Source organism: Saimiri boliviensis, chromosome 15 (assembly GCF_048565385.1).
Source record: "Saimiri boliviensis isolate mSaiBol1 chromosome 15, mSaiBol1.pri, whole genome shotgun sequence".
Lineage (NCBI taxonomy): Eukaryota > Metazoa > Chordata > Mammalia > Primates > Cebidae > Saimiri > Saimiri boliviensis.
In genome coordinates this window covers 79,238,363-79,259,695 of record NC_133463.1, presented here as the reverse complement: position 1 = coordinate 79,259,695, position 21,333 = coordinate 79,238,363, and the positions used below count along the sequence as shown (strand labels likewise).

General features: G+C 42.9%; 1 protein-coding gene across 3 annotated transcripts in view; it reads left to right on the top strand.

The window, feature by feature from the left end:
• ADCY8 (adenylate cyclase 8) overlaps positions 1-5,214 on the top strand; it is a 276,013-nt gene extending 270,799 nt beyond the window's left edge. For all 3 annotated transcript variants that reach the window (XM_039464343.2, XM_039464342.2, XM_039464341.2), the window contains 2 exons: positions 1,699-1,813; positions 4,636-5,214. In XM_039464343.2, the coding sequence (XP_039320277.2) occupies positions 1,699-1,813; positions 4,636-5,123 (603 nt within the window). In that variant the 3' untranslated portion in view covers positions 5,124-5,214. The remainder of the gene's footprint in view (positions 1-1,698; positions 1,814-4,635) is intronic.
• The last annotated feature ends 16,119 nt before the right edge of the window (positions 5,215-21,333 follow it).

The following is a 21,333-nucleotide window of genomic DNA, read 5'->3' as shown; positions in this document are numbered from 1 at the left end:
TCATGTCCCTCAAGCAAAGCTTTGCATCTAATAAGTCCTCAATTAGTCTTAAATGAATATGAGTCCAAAATACTTGGGGAAATAGAATTCTCATCAATTTCTTCCCATCCCTCCTATGCTTTTTCCAACTAAAAACAATAAAATACTTCAAGAGTGACTGTCTGGGATGAAATTCATGCTGGTTATTATTTAGTACATGTGCAGCAGGAATCAGAAAAGTGTAGCCCACAGGTCAAATCTGGCCCACTCTCTGTTTTTATAAATAAAACTTTATGGAACACAGCCATGCTCATTCATTTATATTTTGCCTATTGCTCCTTTCAAGCTAAAATGGCAACACTGAGTAGTCACAACAAAGACCGTATGGTCCACTAAGCTTAAAATATTGGCTATCTGGCCTTTACTGAAACCGTTTGCTAACCTCTGTTCTATAGGAGTACAAAGTTCTCTCATATAAAAAAATCTCATTCAACACCTATAAGGTAGGAAGGGCAAGTAGGCTTATCCCCTTTTTATAGATATGGAAACTGAAGTTCAGAGAGGCCCAGAGGCTTATGCAGCACTTCTCTCAGGAGTTTTGTAAGCAAATGTGTAACATCTCTTAAACACACACTGTGAGCAATTGAAAGGAAATAGACACAGTTGTTACACTGGAAAAGCTACACATATCTAGGAACACATACATACACACATACACACACACATATACAGAAACACATACACTCACATACACACACTCACACACATAACCACATACACTCACACACACACATACACACAAATACACATACCCACACTCACATACGTACACTCACACCCTCCCATACACCCCCAACACACACACATACATACACACTCACATGCACACATACCCATATACACTCACACACACATACATACACATGCATACTCACACTCACACATACACACACTCACAATGTGCACACATACACACATACACTCTCACATACATACACACACTCACATATACACACACACCCCCAACACACACACATACACACTCACATGCACACATACCCATATACACTCACACACACATACACACACAATGTGCACACATACACTCTCACATACATACACACGCTCACATATACTCACACCCACACACACACCCCCAAAACACACGCACATATACACACACTCACACATACACACATACCCACATACCCTGACACACACATTCACACTCCCCCAACACACACTAACATATACACACATTTACACATACCCATATACACACACACACACCCAACACACGCACATACACACACACATTCACACATACACACTCACATACACACACACACCACATTCACTTATGCCCACCCACACACCCCCAATACACATGTACATACATACATACACTTAAACCCATTCACATACATGCCAGTGAGCATACACTCAGGAACCGATGCTACATCAACCTGAACAGACAGGTGTAGATGTGGAAGAAGGAACGCAATGACCCACATATATGACACTCTTGCAAGCAAATCTCATGTCTTCCCTTGTTCTGAGATACCAGTGACTTGAGTGTACAGGGGCTCACATACATGATAATTTCCTTTAAGGGATGTGCAGGTAGGGTTGGGTTAGGACATAAAGCCCCTGCTGCAGAAATGTTAATGTTCCCCAAGTTCCACATTAAATGAATTCTTCTCCTCATGTTTGCTTCAGCAATGTGAAGACAAATGGGGACATTTGTGTGCTCTGGCTGACTTCTCACTCGCCCTGACAGAAAGCATACAGGAGATCAACAAGCATTCATTCAACAATTTTGAGCTCCGGATTGGTGAGTAGCAGCTGCAAGTGGGGCCCGATAGAGCCAGCTGACCTTGCTCCAACAGACCCTCCCCTACCTTGGTCATCAATCCAGGGAAGCTTTTCCCTGCAAAATGCAACAGGCCTATCACGACCCTGCCAAGGATAGGGACAGGGTCATCTCAGACCTTTCTTAGTTTCCTCTCACTCAAGATGCTGGAAACAATTTAGGATACTGGCCTGTGTGCAGAAATACAAAGCAGCCAGCCTTTGGCAAATGCTAGATGACTATGAACCTCTCTTCCAACTTGCCTGCCCGTGCAAGGTTGTGCATAGAGATGTAGCCAACTAATCAGTCATTTAATTCTGACTCTTGGGTAGCTCAGTGCTGGTGGTCAATGTATTGCTCTCAGGTTCTTCAGGATAATTTCTTTAGACAAAGGCAGGATTGTACTCCTGAGGATGGCAGATACTATACTTCCAAAGACAGGCTTTACTCAGCCACAAAGCTCGCCCTTCTTTTGGACTTAAAGACACCGCTGTGCAAAACAACAGCATAACAATAATTAAGCAATCAATAATAATCCTTTATAATTTTCCATTCCTTCCACATCTCAACTCAGCCTCAGTGACCTCCTGAAATGCAGTCTGAAAGCCCCTGGTCTAGTCCACATTCTCATTTTGTAGATGAGAAAACGCAAACCCAGAAAAAGGGAGTAACTAGCCTAAGATCACACAGGCAAATAGTCACACCAGCAGCAGCTCCAGCATTTCCTGACTCTGAGACAATGACATTCTGGCTGCCAAGGTGCCGTTTAAAATAACTTTTGCTGCAGTCCTCATACTGTAGACATCTTCTGGCTGACATGCCATTTTACTTTATCTGCTTCTCCCTTAGCGGCTTTTAAGAAAAAGAGGTCAATAAATACCAATATCCGACTTGTCAGATCTAAGGCATGCCATATGTCTTTGTTCTTTGGATTGAAGGAGTTACGTTTTATGTTTTTGATCTATGGATGGGATGTTCAGGGTTTGTTCCCATATCTTCCATCAATCTTATCAATGTCATTTCTGAAATCGTTGACTACACAATTGATCCAGGAATAAAAAAGAGAACTGTAATGATGAACAAAGAGATATTCGAAGTAAATTCTGAAGATGTTGCCAAATCAGGGTCAGCCCTTGTCATGACATATTATACTGCTGGTAGAGTTTCACTGATCTCAGAGGCTAGAAAATTAACTTTCCAACTGAATTAAGCATCTCAATTTGTGTTTTGGGTCTGCTGTAACCAGCGTATGACTTTGGGCAAATCATTTAAACCTTCTGTGTCTCCGTTTCCTCCTGTGTAAGCTGGGTGTTAAATTATTACCTCCTCTCCCTCCCTACCTCATAGTAATGAGAATCAAATGGGGTATTGGCTGTCAAAGTTCTCTGCAAATTTTAAAGAGCTAACTATCATTGTGACGCCCATGTAATCTATAGAGTGAGATTTTCACATTTCTGTCAATTATAACAGTGTGTTTGTGTGTCTTGCTTTTGCCTCTGCCTAGAACAATCTCACCCAGATATCTGCATGGCTATTCCCACCACTTTCTTCAAATCTCTGCTCAACAAAGTCTTTGCTAATCCCCTCACTCCAAAATACACTTTTCCATCTTTCACCATTCTTTTACCTTGACTAATTTTTCTTTATAGCCCTAATAATTCATTGATATTATAATACATTTTAAAACTTCTTTTTTATCTCTCCCCAGTAGAAGGTAAACTCCATGGGGACGAAGACTGTATTTCTTTTCCCTCCCACCATATCCCAAGTGCCTAGGACAGAACCTGGCTCATAGCAGGTGCCTAGTCAATGTTTGCAGAATGAAATAATTCTGTTAGACAGAGACATACGTGTCCACTAACATGTTTATTGAAATGCTACCATTTCTAGAATTCTTCATTTCCTAGAGAAGGCGGGAGGAGGCACTGAAACTGTCTTTAAAAGTATTTACCAGATAAACTGTGGAATTGTGGGGAAGTAATAGCCCAAGCAGAGAGAAAGTCAGGACAAAGGGACAGAGGTGGGTACTGACTGCAGATTAGGAAAACTCCCGCAGTTCAGTGTAGATATAATGCAGCAGTAAGGAAAAGAGTGGGATAAATGAGGCTGGAAAATCAGGCAAAAGTCAGATCTGAGAGGTTCTTGATTGCGATTCTAAGGAGCACTGGCTTTATCCTGTAAGTGAAAAGAGCCCTGGAAGATATTTAGGTGGGTCATAACTTGTTCAGATATGCAGTGCAAAAAAGCCCTCCCACTTCTGCAGTAGTGTGGAGAATGAACTCAAGGGGGACAAGGGAGGAGACAGAGAGGACAGTTAGAAAGCCATTGCCATGGACTGAGGGATTGATGCTGAGGACCTAAGCTAAAACAGAGAAGGAAAAGGTCTGTCCAGGTTCTCAGAGCACTATGTCAGCGGAAGCAGGAGATCCCATGGACCCTGCCTGCTGGTCCATGTTCTGATCATCCCACAGACTGAGACAAGTCAGTGCTCATATGAAAATAATAATTACATTCAATCAGGCATTCACTGGTTGCCAGACACTATGCCATGGCGGCTTTACTTACATTATCTCATTAAGTCTTCCTTTAATTATTTCCATTCTACTGATGAGAAAAGTGAGGTCCAAACAGGTTAAGTAACTGACCCAGGTGATACATCTAATAAGTGACTGAGGCAGGATCTGGACCCTCCAGTTCATCCACAGAGACCTCACACATAGTGATCACTGTCCCATGGAGGGGTTCAGACACCCCAATGTCTCTCTTCTCCCTCTGACCTCTGACTCCTTTGGTTCGCCCCCTAGGCATCAGCCATGGCTCAGTGGTAGCTGGCGTTATCGGCGCTAAGAAACCACAGTATGACATTTGGGGCAAAACTGTGAACCTGGCAAGCCGAATGGACAGCACAGGGGTTAGTGGCCGGATCCAAGTCCCAGAGGAGACCTATCTCATCCTGAAAGATCAGGGCTTTGCCTTTGACTACCGAGGGGAGATCTACGTAAAAGGCATTAGTGAACAGGAAGGAAAAATCAAAACGTACTTTCTCCTGGGAAGAGTCCAACCCAATCCATTCATCTTGCCCCCAAGAAGACTGCCTGGGCAGTACTCCCTGGCTGCAGTCGTCCTGGGACTCGTCCAGTCCCTCAATAGGCAAAGGCAGAAGCAGCTACTCAATGAGAACAACAACACGGGAATTATCAAGGGTCATTACAACCGGCGGACTTTGTTGTCACCCAGCGGGACGGAGCCTGGAGCCCAACCTGAAGGCACCGACAAATCTGATTTGCCATAAAAGCATTTTCTTTGTGTTTCTTTTTTTTTGTATTTATTTTATATATAAAATAAATATACTAATAAAAAGGTTTAATTTTTTTTAGAACAAGGATGGTTTCATTGGTCTTTGAATGTACCAGATCAAGGACACAATTTGAGCATCTCTTCAAATATTCCCTTCACACACATTTATTGATCACCTCTTGTGTATAGGGATCACTGGGAAGCAAAGATAAATGAGACCTAGTTTCTGACTTTGAGAGTCTGAGAGGCTCACAACTAGGTGGAAAAGAAGGACATGAGAACAGAAACTCCATACAATCGATACTCACCACCATCTGCCATTTTTGGGCACTTGCCAAGTGCCAGGCCAAGTGCCAAAGGTTTTACATAATGATGTCCTGTAATCCTCACAACACCTGTACATTCATCAGTATTTGCTGAGCACCTACAACGTGCCTTTGGCTGTCCTAAACTCCAAGGAAATCATGGCAAAAGTGTTTCCCTTATAGAGCTAACATTCTGGTTGGGGAATAATATATAATATTCTGAGGTTTTTTTGTTTTTTGTTTTTTGTTTTGAGATGGAGTCTTGCAATGTTGCCTGGGCTGGAGTACAACGGCACGATCTCAGCTCACTGCAACCTCCACCTCCTGGGTTCAAGCGATTCTTCCACCTCCTGGGTTCAAGTGATTCTCCCACCTCAGCCTCCTGAGTAGCTGGGATTACAGGTGTCTGCCACCATGCCCAGCTAATTTTTTGTATTTTTAGTAGAGGCAAGGTTTCACTATGTTGGCCAGGATGATCTCAAACTCCTGACCTCATGATCTGCCTGCCTCAGCCTTCCAAAGTGCTGGGATTACAATATTATATAAGAATATATAATATTCTTATTAACCAATACATAAACAATCTGCTTTCAGATAGAGGTAGAGGCTAAATAAAATTAAGTTGGATACTTGGGATAAACATTGTGAGGACAGGGATGCTGATTTAACTGAGTCACCAGGGAAGGCTTTTTTGAAGATGTGATGTTAAAGCTTGACCCTAAATAATGAGAAAGAGGTGACCCATAAGACCTGGGAGAAAAAATTCACAAGAAAAAGTAACAGCAAGTGCAAAAGCCCAGAAGGGGGATCCAGCCCAGCGCATGAGAACAATGAGAAAGGCAATGGGTACGTGAGCTACTGTAGGCAAGCACGCTGTTTCCTGGTGGACACCTAAGTGCTTATGATCACAAGACTGCCAGGAAAATTTCATACATATGAGAAAGCCCAGAAAAATTAAAGGATTTGGCCAAGGTCATGTAGCTAGTTGTAGAACTAGCTTCATAACTGTATTGGTCAATAAAAGCCAACTACTATAACAAATAACTTCCAATCTTAGTGGCTGAAACACAATAAAAGATGTATTTCTTGCTCATGTTCTATTTTATATGTGTCAAAGGGTCTTCCATGCAATGATTTTGGGACCTAACGTCCTTCTGCATTGGAATTCTCTTCTTGGTCCTCTCTGTCTAGCCAACTGAAGGGAAAGTAAAGTGAATCACTCAGAAGGTCTTAGCTACCATGCATACATTTTCTTTCTGTCCCACCTCACTGCAGGGGAAGTTAGCGTATGGATTATTCCTATGCTCCCTCACCAAAAGGAAAAATGAAATGCAATTGCCTATGCCACAGGCACCGTGTCTTTCTGAGCCCAGAGTCTGTTTATAAACACTAAGCTATTCTGATAAGCACTATGTTGGAGGTACAGGTTTAAGTAATTGAACGAGAATTACAAAATCCCAATCATTTCTAAACACTTGACTCTGAACAGCATCCCACTTAAAAGAAACTTAGTCCCAGGTAACCAATCCAGAGTAGATATACCCTTAAAAAATACCTATCTGAGGCATCTCAAGTGGGACCCTCATCTTAGAAGTGGAGCTATCTTCTCTTGAGGCAGAAAGGGAATTGAGGTTCAGGTGAACCTCAAACTCTGAACCATATTTGGGATGCCATTTGCTCTTGGAAACTATGTACACATCAAAGAAGTATGCCCCCTCCAAAGTCATGTCAAGGCCCCAGTGAAATGTGAAGACGGCATGTGAAAAACCTCAGTATACTGAAAAGCCCTCTACCAATGCCAGGGGCTGTTACAATCTTCATAGACTCAGAGAATCCCAGGTCAGGAAAGCCCCATGGGCTGTTCAGTCCAAGGGACTGAGAACATTTAAGCAAAGTAAAGCTTTATGCCTTCTGGACTTGGAACCACCAGATGCAGGTAGGGAGCTGAGCTCAGGTAGGTCGAGGCTTGGCAAACAAAGTTAGCAAAAAGATAGTTAGGCTGTGAAGGCACAGTATCTAAAAAACAGAAAACTTGATGTGGGTCATCAGCTTTGGTCTTACCCCAGAACATAAGGTCCATCTCAAAACCAGAGCCAGTAGCAGCAGAGACTCCAGTAAGCGGACAAGCCATGGTGAGCTAGATCCATCCCCAAGAAAAGAGGCTAGAAGGGACAGACTTTGTTTCTAAATCCTGAGCTAGGACTCAGTACAAGTCCTGGACTAGAAGGAGAATTTGGTTCTAGGCAAGATAACTGGGCAGAAACTAAGGTAAGAACCATCAGGCATGTGGATGCTGACAATTTGGGGGTAATAGTGGGGTTAACACTGTGAAGCTTCACCCAGAACCCATTCCTGACTCGATGTCAAGCCTCAAGATACCACATACGAAGGAGGTGGATGCTCCATCCTGGGTCTGGGAGAGGTGGCTTCATTCAGGACTACAGAAAAGAGAAGAGCAAGGGGGCATGATGATGCTGAGAATTTCCATCAGATTGCCAAGGAGCCCATCAAGTGGGCATCTGGCCTCTACTCCAAATCACCCAGCACCAAAACATTGAGTCCCTTCCTTCTAGGTCAGCCCATTCATTGGCACCAGGGGATGTGCTGTCTTTTCATAGTAAGGCAAAAGGACAAGAGACAGAACCATAAGCTGGCTTTTGGTTGAATATCTAAGAAAACAAGCCTCTTCTTGGGTCTTGCATGAGTCTGGAGGGGGCTGCAAAGGCACATGGTCTTCCTGAATTAGAAATATGTTTCTGTTTACCTACAGTTTTGGTCCATTCAGCTCATTTACTAAAAGAACCTGAAATGTCAAGTGATTTCTGGGAAACCTGGTATACTATTCTAGACAAGGATATCAACCTTACCTTTTCCTTCTCTGAACTCTGCCTGTGAGATTTGGGGTTTGATTTTAGAAACATCAAGGAAAAACACATGCCAAGGGAATAGTGCTCGAAATGCTGAAATACAAGACACTTGGTAAGCTTTAGTTGAGGCTTTCTCAATGGCTCGGTATTTTTGACTTATTCTTCTGCAAGTTTACCCAGGTGGGTTCCCCCACCATTTTCATCAGCCTGTGTAGGAAAAGCACAATCTCCCATGAGACAAGCACATCCATGCCTAGAGAATGGGCAAGGGTGTCCACAGCTTTCATTTGAGGACTGGGTTTGCAGAGCTGCTGCCTTTCAATCTGCCATCACATAAAGCCAGGTGAGACATCTTGTGCTCGGAAATGTCCCCACACCAGTTTCACAACTTCCTTCCTTCTTTAGGAACCATGGAAACATAGCTGCTTTCCACTGGAAGTTACAACTATGTTGTCATCTCCATTTTGCAAATGAGTAAACTGAGGCACAAACAGTTTGAGCAACCCACCTAAGATCTAAACAACTGGAAAATAGGGACTCAAATCCAGGTGGTCTGGCTTAAGAGTCCTGTCCTTAAACACCACTGTTGAACCTTGTAAGGGGGTGAATAATATTCATTAAATGAAAGTTGGATGCCAGAGCAGACTCTCTGCTTGCATGCTGCAGGCTGTGTGAATGGGTGTGCTGTGCAAAACTCTGGAATGACAGCCATTCAGACACCCTGGGGCCACTTGTCCTGATCCCAAACAGCTTCATCCTCTTCCCCCAGTGGATTAAACAATGATTTTTATTTTATTTCTGTCCTGTGATATGAAAAAGGTCAGGAAGTACTTGGCGGACTGTTCAGAGGCAGTTCCTTGAGGTACACAGGCCTTGATTTGAATCCTATCTCTATCACTTACCAGCTGTTTGATGCTGGGCATGCAGCAGGATCTCTGTGTGTCCCAGATTCTTTACCTACCACCTGGGCATCAGAAAGAAAGCTGTTGTGATTTAGAATTCCAAAGTTTTAAGACTTGAGAAGTACAGGAAACATATCATATACAGGAATATCTCATTTTATTTCACCTCACTTTATTGTATTTCACAGATATTGCATTTTTTTATAAATTGAAAGTTTTTGGCAACCCTGCCTCAAGCACGTCTGTCACAGTCATTTTTCGAATGCATGTGCTCGCTTTGTGTCTCTGTGTCACATTTTGGAGATCCTTGCAATATTTCAAACTTTTTCATTATTATTATACGTGTTATGGTTATCTGTGGCCAGTGATCTTTAATGTCACTATGTATTCTTTTTGTGGTGCCACAAACTGCACCCATATAAGATGGCAAGTTTAACTGATAAATGTCATGTGTGCTCTGGCTGCTCCACTGGGAGAAGTTGGCCAAAATGAAGGAGATACAGGCCCCATGCAAGTCCAAAATCCAGCAGAACAGTCAAATCTTAAGCACCAAAATGATATCCTTTGATTCCATGTCTCACCTCCAGGTCATGCTGATGCAAGGGGTGGGTACCCATGGTCTTGGGAAGTCCCACCTCATGCAGCTCTGCAGGGTACAGCCTCCCTCCTGGCTGCTTTCATGGGCTGGTGTTGAATGTCCATGGCTTTTCTAGGCATGCAGTACCAACTGTCAGTGAATCTACAATTCTGGGGTCGGAGGACGGTGGCCCCATTCTCACAGCTCCACTAGGTGGTGCTCCAGTAGGGACTCTGCACGGGGGTTCTGACCCCCCATTTTCCTTCCACATTGCCCTAGCAGAGGTTCTCCATGAGAGCCCCATTCCTGCAGCAAACTTCTGCCTGAACATCCAGGCATTTCCATACATTTTCTGAAATTTAGGCAGAGGTTCCCAAACCTCAATTCTGGACTTCTTTGCACCACAGACTGAACACCACATGGAAGCTGCCAAGGCTTGAGGCTTGCACCCTCTGAAGCCATGTTCTGAGCTGTACATTGGCCCCTTTTAGTCATAGCTGGAGTGGCTGGGACACAGGGCACCAAGTCCCTAGACTGCACACAACACAGGGACCCTGGGCCTGGCCCATAAAACCCCATTTTTTCCTCCTAGGCCTCTGGGTCTGTGATGGAGGGAACTGCTTTGAAGACCTCTGCAATGCCCTGAAGACATTTCCCCCATTGTCTTGGGGATTAATATTCAGCTCCTCATTACTTATGAAAATTTCTGCAGCTGGCTTGAATTTCTCCTCAGAAAATGGGTTTTCCTTTTCTATCACGTTGCAAGGCTGCAAATTTTCTGAACTTTTATCCTCTCCTTCCTTATAAAACTGAATGCCTTTAACAGCACCCAAGTCACCTCTTGAATGCTTTGCTGATTACAAATTTCTTCCTCCAGATTCCCTAAATCAGCTCTCTCAAGTTCAAAGTTCCACAATTCTCTATGACCGGGACAAAATGTTCCCAGTCTCTTTGCTAAAACATAACAAGAGTCACCTTTGTTCCAGTTCCCAACAAGTTCCTCATCTCCATCTGAGACCACCTCAGCCTCGACCTTATTGTTCATATTACTATCAGCATTTTTTGTGAAAGCTATTCAAGAAGTATCTAGGAAGCTCCAAACTTTCCCACATTTTCCCATCATCTTCTGAGCCCTCCAAACTGTTCCAACCTCTGCCTGTTACCCAGTTCCAAAGTCACTTCCACTTTGGGGGTATCTTTTCAGCAGTACCCTACTCTACTGGTTAAAATTTACTGTATTCATCCATTTTTACACTGCTGAAAAAGAAATACCTAAGACTGGGCAGTTTACAAAGGAAAGAGGTTTTATGCAGTCAAATCTTACATGGATGGCAGCAGGCAAAAGGAAAACTTGTGCAAGGAAACTCCCATTTTTAAAACCATCTCATGAGACTCATTCACTATTATGACAACAGTGCAGGAAAGACCCACCCCCGTGATTCAGTCACCTCCCACCAAGTTTCTCCCACAACATGCGGGAATTGTGGGAGTTACAATTTAAGATGAAATTTGGGTTGAAACTCAGCCAAACCATATCAGAGCCTCATATGTCTCACTTTAAATCAAAAGCTATAAATAATTAAGCTTAGTGAGGATGACACATCTAAAGCCAAGACATGCTAAAATCTAGCCCTCTTGTACAAAACAGCCAAGTCATGAATGCAAAGGAAACATCATTGAAGGAAGTTAAAAGCACTGCTCCAGTGAACACAGGAAACATTAAAAAAAAAAAAGAAAAATAGGTAAAAGCCCTATTGCTGAAATAGAGAAAGATTTAATGGTCTAGATAGAAAATCAAACCAGCTACAATATTTTCTTAAGCAAAAACCTAATCCAGAGCAAGATCCTAACTCTCTGTATTCTCTCAGAGCTGAGGGAAGTGAGGAAGCTGCAGACGAAAATTTGAAGCTAGCAGGGACCAAAATTTGGTCCCTGGCATTTAAGGAAAGAAGCCATCTCCGTAAGAGAAAAATGCAAGGTGAAGCAGGAAATACTGATGTAGAAACTGCAGCAAGTTTCCAGAAGGTCTAGCTAAAATCACTGATGAAGGTGACTACACTAAATAGCAGATTTTCAATCTAGAAGAAACAGCCTCAGTGTGTGATGTTCCCCTCCATGTATTCTCATTGCTCAACACTCAGCTATGAGTGAGAACATGCAGTGTTTGATTTTCTGTTCTTGTGTCAGTTTGCTGAGAATGATGGTTTCCAGATTTGTCCATGTCCCTACAAAGGACGTGGGGGATGGAGGCGGCAAACCACCATGGCATAGGTGTAGCTATGCAACGATCCTGCAAGATCTGCTCATGTACTCCAGAACTTACAGTATAATTTAAAAGAAAGAAAGAAAGAAAGAAAGAAAGAAAGAAAGAAAGAAAGAAAGAAAGAAAGAAAGAAAGAAAGAAAGAAAGAAAGAAAGAAAGAAAGAAAGAAAGAAAGAAAGAAAGAAAGAAAGAAAGAGAAAGAAAGAAAGAAAGAAAGAAAGAAAGAAAGAAAGAAAGAAAGAAAGAAAGAAAGAAAGAGAAAGAAAGAAAGAAAGAAACAGTCTTATTTTGGAAGTAGTTAACAATAGGGCTTTCATAGTGAGAGAGAAGTCAATGCCTGGCTTCAAAGCTTCAACAGACCATCTGACTCTCTTGTTAGGAACTAATGCAGCTTATGACTTGAATTTAAAGCCAATATGTATTTACCATTGTGAAAATCCTAGGGCCCTTAAGAATTATGCTAAATCACTCTGCCTGTGTTCTATAAATGGAATAACAAAGCCTGGATGACAGCACATCTGTTTTCAGCATAACTTACTGAATATTTTAAGACCACTATTGAGACCTATTGCTCGGAAAAGATCCCTTTCAAAATATTACTGTTCATTGAACAATGCACCTGGTCACCCAGGAACTCTGATGAATATGTGCAAGGAAATTAATGCTGTTTTAATGCCTTCTAACACAACATACATTCTGCAACACATGGGTCAGAGAGTAATTTCTACTTTCAAGTATTATTAAGAAATATATTTCATAAGGCCATAGCTACCATAGGCAGTGATTTCTCTGATGAATCTGGGCAAAATAACTTGAAAATGTCCTGGAAATTATTCACCCTTCTAGATGCCATTAAGAACATTAATGATTCATGAAAGAAGGTCAAAATATCAATATTAACAGAAGTTTGAGAGAAGCTGGATTCAAATCTCATGGATTACTTTGAGGGGTTCAAGACTTCAGTGGAGGCCAGAACTTCAGATGTGATCAAAATAGCAAGAGAACTAGAATTAGAAGTGGATCCTAAAGATATGATTGAATTGCTACAATCTCATGATAAAACTTGAATGGATGAGAAACTGCTTCTTAGGGATGAGAAAAGAAACTGTTTTCTGGAAGTGGAATCTATTCCTGGTATAGATGCTGTGAAAATTGTTGAAATGACAGCAAAGGGTTTAGCATAAGTAAGAAACTACCATAGCCACCCCAACCTTCAGCAATCACCAACTTGATCAGTCAGCAGCCGTCACCATCAAGGGAAGACCGTTCACCAGCAGAACAATTATGGCTCACTGAAGGCTCAGGTGATAGCAAATTTTGAGCAATAACATTTTTTTTTTCTTGAGATGGAGTCTCTGTCACCCACGCTGGAGTGCAACGGCATGATCTTGGCTTACTGCAACCATTGCCTTCCAGGTTCAAGAGATTCTCCTGCCTCAGACTCCTGAGTAGCTGGGACTACAGGCATGCATCACCACATCTGGCTAATTTTTTTGTATTTTTAATAGAGACAAGGTTTCACCATATTGGCCAGACTGGTCTCAAACTCCTGACCTCAGATGATCCACGTGCCTCGGCCTCCCAAAGTGCTGGGATTACAGGTGTGAGCCACTATGCATGACCACAATAAAGTATTTTAAATTAAGGTATGTACTTTGTTTTTTTAGACAAAATGCTATTGCAAACTTTATTGTGGTATAGTGTAAACATAAATTTTACATGCGCTGGGAAGCCAAAAAATTTGCATGATTCACTTTAATATGTGCGTTATTGCATTGATCTGGAACCAAACCCACATTATTTCCAAGGTATCCCTGTACTTGGAAACACCCCCAGGGACCTGAGGCAGTATGCAATAATTAAGCCTGTTAATAATGTCATAAATAAATGACTATTTATACCACATAGCATAAGTAAAGTTTCTAAATAGGACTCGTGTTTTGCTCCCAAATTAGTCACAAAACAAACTTCAGCTTTTAGAGGTCTTTGGATTTTGAACCTGTGGGCACAATATTGTCAGCCCACAGCACTTCATTAGGCTGCCCTGAAGATAACAGACAGTGATAGATTTCCAGGGCTTAGCAGCTTGGCCTTGTGCTGCACTCAAATGCTGCTTATTGTGGCTGGTGTTTTGTTTTGGTTTTTTTTTTTGTTTCGTTTTTGAGACAGGGTCTCATTCTGTGGTCCAGGCTGGAATGCAGTGGCATGATCACCACTCACTGCAGTCTCAACCTTCCCGGGCTCAGGTAATTCTCCCACCTTGGCCTCCCTGAGTAGCTGAGACTATAGGCCTGTGCTACCATACTCAGCTAATTTTTGTATTTTTGTAGAGACAGGGTTTTGCCATGTTGCTCAGGCTGGTCTCAAACTCCTGGGCTCAAGCAATTTACCCACCTCATCCTCCCAAAGTGCTGGGATTACAGGTATGAGCCACTGTGCCCAGCCTTGTTGCTGTTATTAGACACACAGTGTTTTTATTGAAATAGCAGACATCTGCAATTTTTCTGTGTCTTTCTTACTTGTCTGTATTTGCAAAATATTCTTTCATATGTATTACTTTAATAACAAAAAAATGAAAAGCAAAAGTAAAATATGGGTTTACTTTAAAACTGCACAAGATTTCACTTGATCCTTGCTGATTAAGCCCTGAGTCAGAGGTCTGGACCATTCCTAGAATGGAGTGGACATCTTTCAGAGGGGCCCTGCCCAACAGACACCCCTGTTCGGACCTCCCCTGGACATAAAGAGATAATTTTCCCAGGGCCACAGTAATAACTGCTCACCCAGATTCCAGGGCCATACTCTGCCCTTTTGGACACAGTAAGAGAAGCGGTGTTGAAATTTATTTCCTTCCCTGACATTTTTATTCCAGACCCACAGGCTTTTCTGACACTCTGGCACCTGTGACAACCAGCATTTCCAAGTGAGAATGTTGTTCTCAGAATAGCTGTGGGCTCCAAAGAACTCAACCCAATATTTTATTGATGGTTACCAGAGGCAAGGTGCCCTGTGGAATAACACCATATGCCTGCTAGAATTATTAATTGCCTGTCAGCCACACACTTCCAGCCACCCTCCTGCCTCCTCCCTCCCCAGAAAAATAACATCTCCATTCTCTGGGTGAGCATCCAAACCATTGCAAGTATACTCCATGTACCTGTCTTTACCTTTTATAAAACAGATGGTGTGACACAAACACAATTTGTTTCTGTTTGGACATAATGACTTCAAACATACTCGTTTCAAATACATTGACCCTATCATGACATTATCATAATAATAATGAGAACTAACATTTTTAGAATGCGTTGCAATTTGCAAAGTCCATTTCCAAATATGGTTCAATTGATGTTCATAAGAGCTGTTAGACAGATTATTATCCCAATTTTCCAGGAAACTAGGGCTGATAAAAAGAAATTATAAAACTCTATCTAAAAGAGTGTTAAAGCTGAAGAGGACTTAAAGATTATACGTGGTCCAAAGTCTTGATTTGATATAGGAAGGAACTAAGGCCCAAAGAGAAAGAAATATTTGGCCAAGATTCAACAGACAGATACAGAATTAGGGCTGGGATGCAGAGAATCTGATTCCTTGTCCTGTTTTGACTCTGCTAGGGGTGCTCTGACCTCTTTTTATTGGCTTACTATAAATAAGACAGCCCTGCGACTGGGAGCTCCCCTAAGCCTTCCCTAATCTATAGATGTGAATGAGATTGATTCAAATCCAGGTGGAAACCAAGCCCCAGGCCCCTCAGGGTGACCCCGCACACTTCCGTTTCCCATCACTGTTCCACACTGCTAAACCCCGATAGAAAGCTCAGCCCCTTCTTAATTTGCACACACATACACTCACACTCACACATATGCACTTACACTGTCACACATAAATACATGACACTCATATACACACACTCACATACTAACAGTCATACACTCTCACATGCTCACACACAGTCACACTCTACACACGCATGTACTCACATACTCATACACAAATATACACCTATACACTCATACTCTCTCACACTCTCAACCTTCATATACACTGTTACACACACACACGTGCATTCTCTCACATTCACACACCCTTATGCACACAACTTACACACACCTCACACGTGCACAAAGTGCAGTGTTCCTGCATACTGTAGGCTTTCCTGTATATTTCAAGAGTGGAGACTGAAGAGTGGCTAACACCCAGGTAACAAAATGCCTCCAAGTTAAATGTTAGGGCCCTCCCTTCATAAAGTGTCACCCAACAACCCTTCCTTGTTCATCTTCAGGGTCCCCAGCCCCCCTTCAGTATCTTACTATCTCCATTCCCTCCCTTCTCTGATCCCTTTCACCCTTCTCCCCTACTCCTGCTGTTCAACAGCAAAATCAGATTCCTCTCATTTTCTCATGCAAGCAGCTTAAACTTTCCTACATCCATTCAACAAGCAATTACTGGGCATTACTCGACTCCACAGATACTTCCTGCATACTAGGGCTGTGTTATTTTTGTAAGGCTGGTTAGAAATGATCTAGATGACATTTAAGCAAAGACTTGAAGAAAGCAAGGAAGTGAGACATCAGACATCTTGTAGAAGAGTCTTCCATGCAGGGCAGATAGCAGGTGCAAAGGCCCTGTGGTGTAGTGGGACCATGCATGGGCTGTGGCTGGGTGGAGCTACAGACAGTGAGCATGGGACAAAGGGGGGTCAAAGAGGTGGCTGGAGCCAGGCCTGTTAGGCCACTTTTTTTTCTGTTTGTTTGCTTGATCTCCAGCCAACATCCTACCTTCAACTCCAAGATATTTAACAAAGTATTTTCCCAAAGAAAGAGTTTCCTTCAAGGGGAGAATGCTGACCCCAGCTACAAGTATGACAAAATTTTCAACTCAGTACACTACATCCTATACTCCCTTCCTTGTCTGAAGAACTGAAAACCCACAAACCATTGCAGTAGGGATGTGTCTTTCTTCTTGCATGGAGGATTTTTGAAAACATCTCAGAAAAGCAATCCATTCTAAAGCCTCACCACACTTCTTAAGGGCCTCACCCTGCCTATTTCACTGTGAAAGTCTGCAAGTCCTGTTTCAAAGATCTAGCAGTACTGTAGCCACCCCCCCTACACACGCACACACAGGCACTCACACATGCTCACACATGTATGTGTCCTTTGGACATCTGCTCTTCAAAAGGATGACTTTGGCACACTCATGATTTCTCCATAACCAGGAAAGTGGCCCTGGCTGCCGATCCAAAGAAACATTTTAGCAAGAGAAGGAAAAGAGAGGTATATTATTCCTTGGAGAATTTCTTTTGTTCGTTGTCTTAATTTCTTCCCTCCCAGACCCACTTTTAAAACCAACACTTGCTACAAATGGCAGTAGCCAACCTCAACCTTTTCTAAGAACTGCAGTCCCGCCATAGCTGCCTACTCCTCCAGGGAGTGGAGATTGTTAGCAACTGGAGGGGAAGTTGTATGTCCTTCCTGGAGTCACCAGTGAACAACCGATCAACTTTCCTTTTGAGTGACAGCTTACTTTCCTGTAAAAGTGACCAAGCAAAAAAAGCTATTGAAGTAGCCCAACTTATGGATCTTTGGGGCACCTTCCCTGGGTCACCAGCCTCTGAGGGAAGGGCCCTCTCATGGTAGCACTTGGAGGCTGAAGGACAGGTGGTCTCTGATGAGCGTGCCAATATACCAAGGAAGACCCTGACTGTTCTTAGAAGATACCACAAGCCACAATTTGCATCCCATGACACTACCAAGTTTCTGCTGAAATAAGCATCTACATGTTTGAAAGTAATGAGTCTCCTTTTATTTTGGTAATCTAGTACTTGAAATTGTTGAATTGTTTTTAGCAAAGACATGAGAGGTGTGGGGACTGGCAAACACTGGGATTTGAAACAAGTCCCTCAGCAACCAGGCTGTAAACAAACTGTCTCACCTCACGGCACCTTCTCACCCTTGGCTGTCCCCTCAGCAGGACACTGGTTTCTGCCTTGCAGTTCTGTTATTAAGGAGTTTCCTCTGAATAAGATGAGCAACCCCTCAAGGGTTTTGGGCAAAGGAGCCACATGTCTGGACTTACATTTTGACACAACCATCTAATATGTTTGGCTGTGTCCCCACCCAAATCTCATCTTGAATTGTAGCTCCCATAATCCAGGCAGGAGGTAATTGAATCTTAAGGGCAGTTTCCCCCGTGTTTTTCTCCTGATAGTGAATAAGTCTCATGAGATCTCATGGTTTTATAAAGGGCAGTTCCCCTACACAAGCTCTCTTGCCTGCCACCATGTAAGATGTGCCTTTGCTTCCTTCACCTCTGCCATGATTGCAAGGTCTCCCCAGCCATGTGGAACTGTGATTCCATTAAACTTTTTCCTTTATAAATTACCCAGTCTCAAGTATTTCTTGATAGCAGTATGAAAACGGACTAATACACCATCTCTCTGTCATGTTGGGGTACAGCAATATGGCAAGAATGGAAGCAGGAGATGAGTTGAGAGGCTGGTGCAACAACCTGGAGAATGTGCTTGGATCAGGCTGGTTAACATGGAGGTGGCAAGAAGTGGCCAGACTCAGGGCATACCTGGATATATAAACACTAAGTTCACAATATTTGAAGATAGAATGAATGCAAGATATGGAAGAGAAGAAGCCAGGGTGAATTTATTGAAATGCTGAAGACAATAGGAGGAGCAGGCTTGGAAGAAGATGATCGGTTTACTTTTGGACAAGTAAGTTTGAGAGGCCTAATGTACATCTGGATGTGTGAGTCTGGAGTCCATGGGAAGGTCCAAGCAGGAGATACATGCAGTCACACGCTGCACCTTTCTGGAGTATCTGAGCCAATCAGCCCCTCCCTCCTCCATGTAAGGTTCATCTCCCTGCTGATAATGCCCATCACACCCTTGTGATATTGCTTACACCTCTTCGGCTTAGTCAGACCTCTCACTGTAGTTCCCTGATTCCTCCTGCATCCTCACCTGCTTTGTCCCTCTACACACTCCATGCTCAATCGTACTTCTTCCCATGATGTCAGCCACCACCTCTGAAAATGGTTCTCAAACCTGAATGTTAAGCAAAGACCTTTTACCTGGACTAGAAAATCAAATGTCTAACTGATTCCAAGGCAACCCCCATAGATTTCCCATGAATACTCAAGTCCAATCCACTGTACAGAAGCTCATCCTCTCTTCATCAGTATACTATTAAATATTGCCCCCAATCAGGCAGAAAACAACTCCTTAAAGCCTAGTTCAGCTGAGGCACATCTTGCTGGCTAACCACTTTTTATTCTTTTCCTTTTCCCTGCTCTCCTGACCCCTTAACACCACAATTACACACACACATACACACACACACACACACACACAGAGAGAGAGAGAGAGAGAGAGAGAGAGAGAGAGAGAGAGAGAGAGAGAAAGAATTACATCTTATTAAGATTCTGCAGTGAACATCCTGGTTTCTCTTCCCATAATACCTATCTGACTTTAAACCTGCCTGCCTGGAATTCAACAAGACCATGTAATCTAGCATGTGGGTTTTGTAGTCAGGTGAACTAGACTAGAATCCAGTTACTAGTTTTGTAACCATGTGTAATTTACCTAACCTTTCTTTGTAACTATTTCTTCATTTCTATGAATAATGGGATAATGATAGTATCTACCTCATAGAGTTGTGATAATTAAATAAGAATAGATACACAGACAGGCAGGTAGATTAGATAGACAGACAGATAGATGGATGGATGGATGGACAGACAGATGCATAGATAGGTAGATAGATAGATGACTGATAGATAGACTTATATAGACAGATAGAGACAGAGATAAGACATAGATATAGTGCTTAACCAGCACCTGGCACAAAGTAATTTCTCTGTCCTAAATTCCTAAAACAGGCAATATTCTCATAAAGACTCCCTTTTCTCTACCAAGTTTTATCCATCAGAGGACTATATTTCCCTAAACAAAATTGGAGATGGTGTTAGAAGTTATTGGGGACCTAAATTAACCATCACCCCCCTCATCCCCTCATCCCATCTTTCCTTGATGTGTTACAAATTAACTGAGAAGTAAGACACAAGGGATAGATAGAGAGTAGGATTTCGGCTTCCTTACAGAGGAAAGCGGGAAAGCATGGTTTTTGGTTCAGCAGCTGAAAGGCAGGTACCCCTGACTTGAATTTACATCCTGCCCCTGCAAAGCTCCACTGTCAGAGAGTGCCCCGCCCAGGCTTAGCCCATAGTGAAGACAGACATGAAGAGTAAAGAAAGGCCCGCTGTTGGGGCTGACAAACCCGAAGGGAGTGGAACATGAGCACTGCTCCCAGCACACACAGACCCTTCTCCCACACCGACCCCACTGGAAGGTGCAGACTGGGATGACCAAACCAATCTGATTGTTTGACCCTGCCAGAAGGGGACAGCCCCCCTGTGACAATACCTCCACCTCCAACCTCCTCCTGGTCTTTCTCCTCCTCCTCAGCCCATCCCACCTGTGCACTTCTCCATCTACAACGTTCTCATTATTTCTACAGAGGCCTCCCTTGCCCTGCTTTCCCCAGCATCATGGCAAAACCCGTTATAGCTTCTTTCTCTCCGTGGAGCCCATCATGGACGTGCCAAGCACAGCTGTCACAAACCTGGGTCTGTGTGATGTGGGACCGCAGGAATAGAAACCCATTCAGTGCTGCACTCTAGGCAAACTCAAGGCAAGGCCAGGGAACTGACTTAACGCTTACTCTACTGCCATCTTCTGGAAGGAAAGGGTATTTCTTCTCTTATAATAAAGGCCAAGATCCTTGCATTTGACCATTTCAATCTCTTTGGGTATAAATGGACCAACTCCTTCATAAAGCAGGGATGGGAAATGCTTTCTTTGTATCAGCAAAGACCTCCTTTATTAGGCAAAACACAAAACACCACCAGCTTGTGATGGAGCCTGTGCATTGCTCCCTGGTTCCCATTCTTTCCACCTTAAAGGTGGCAAAAATGCTAAGAATGGAGGCTACATTCCTGTTGCTATGTAACAAATCACCTCAAAGCTGAATGGCTTAAAATAAAGAACATTCATCATCATACCATTTCCATGAGTCAGGAATTCAAAAGACACTTAGCTGGGTGGTTCTGACTCAGGAACTCTCATGGGGTACATCAAGACGTCAGCCAGGGCTACAGTAACTCAGAATTGCCTGGGACTGGAGGATTTGCTTCCACAATGGCTTACTCACACAGGAGATCTGTTTCCTCCTTGCTTTGGCAGAGACTTTAGTTTCCTGCCACATGGGCTTCCTCATA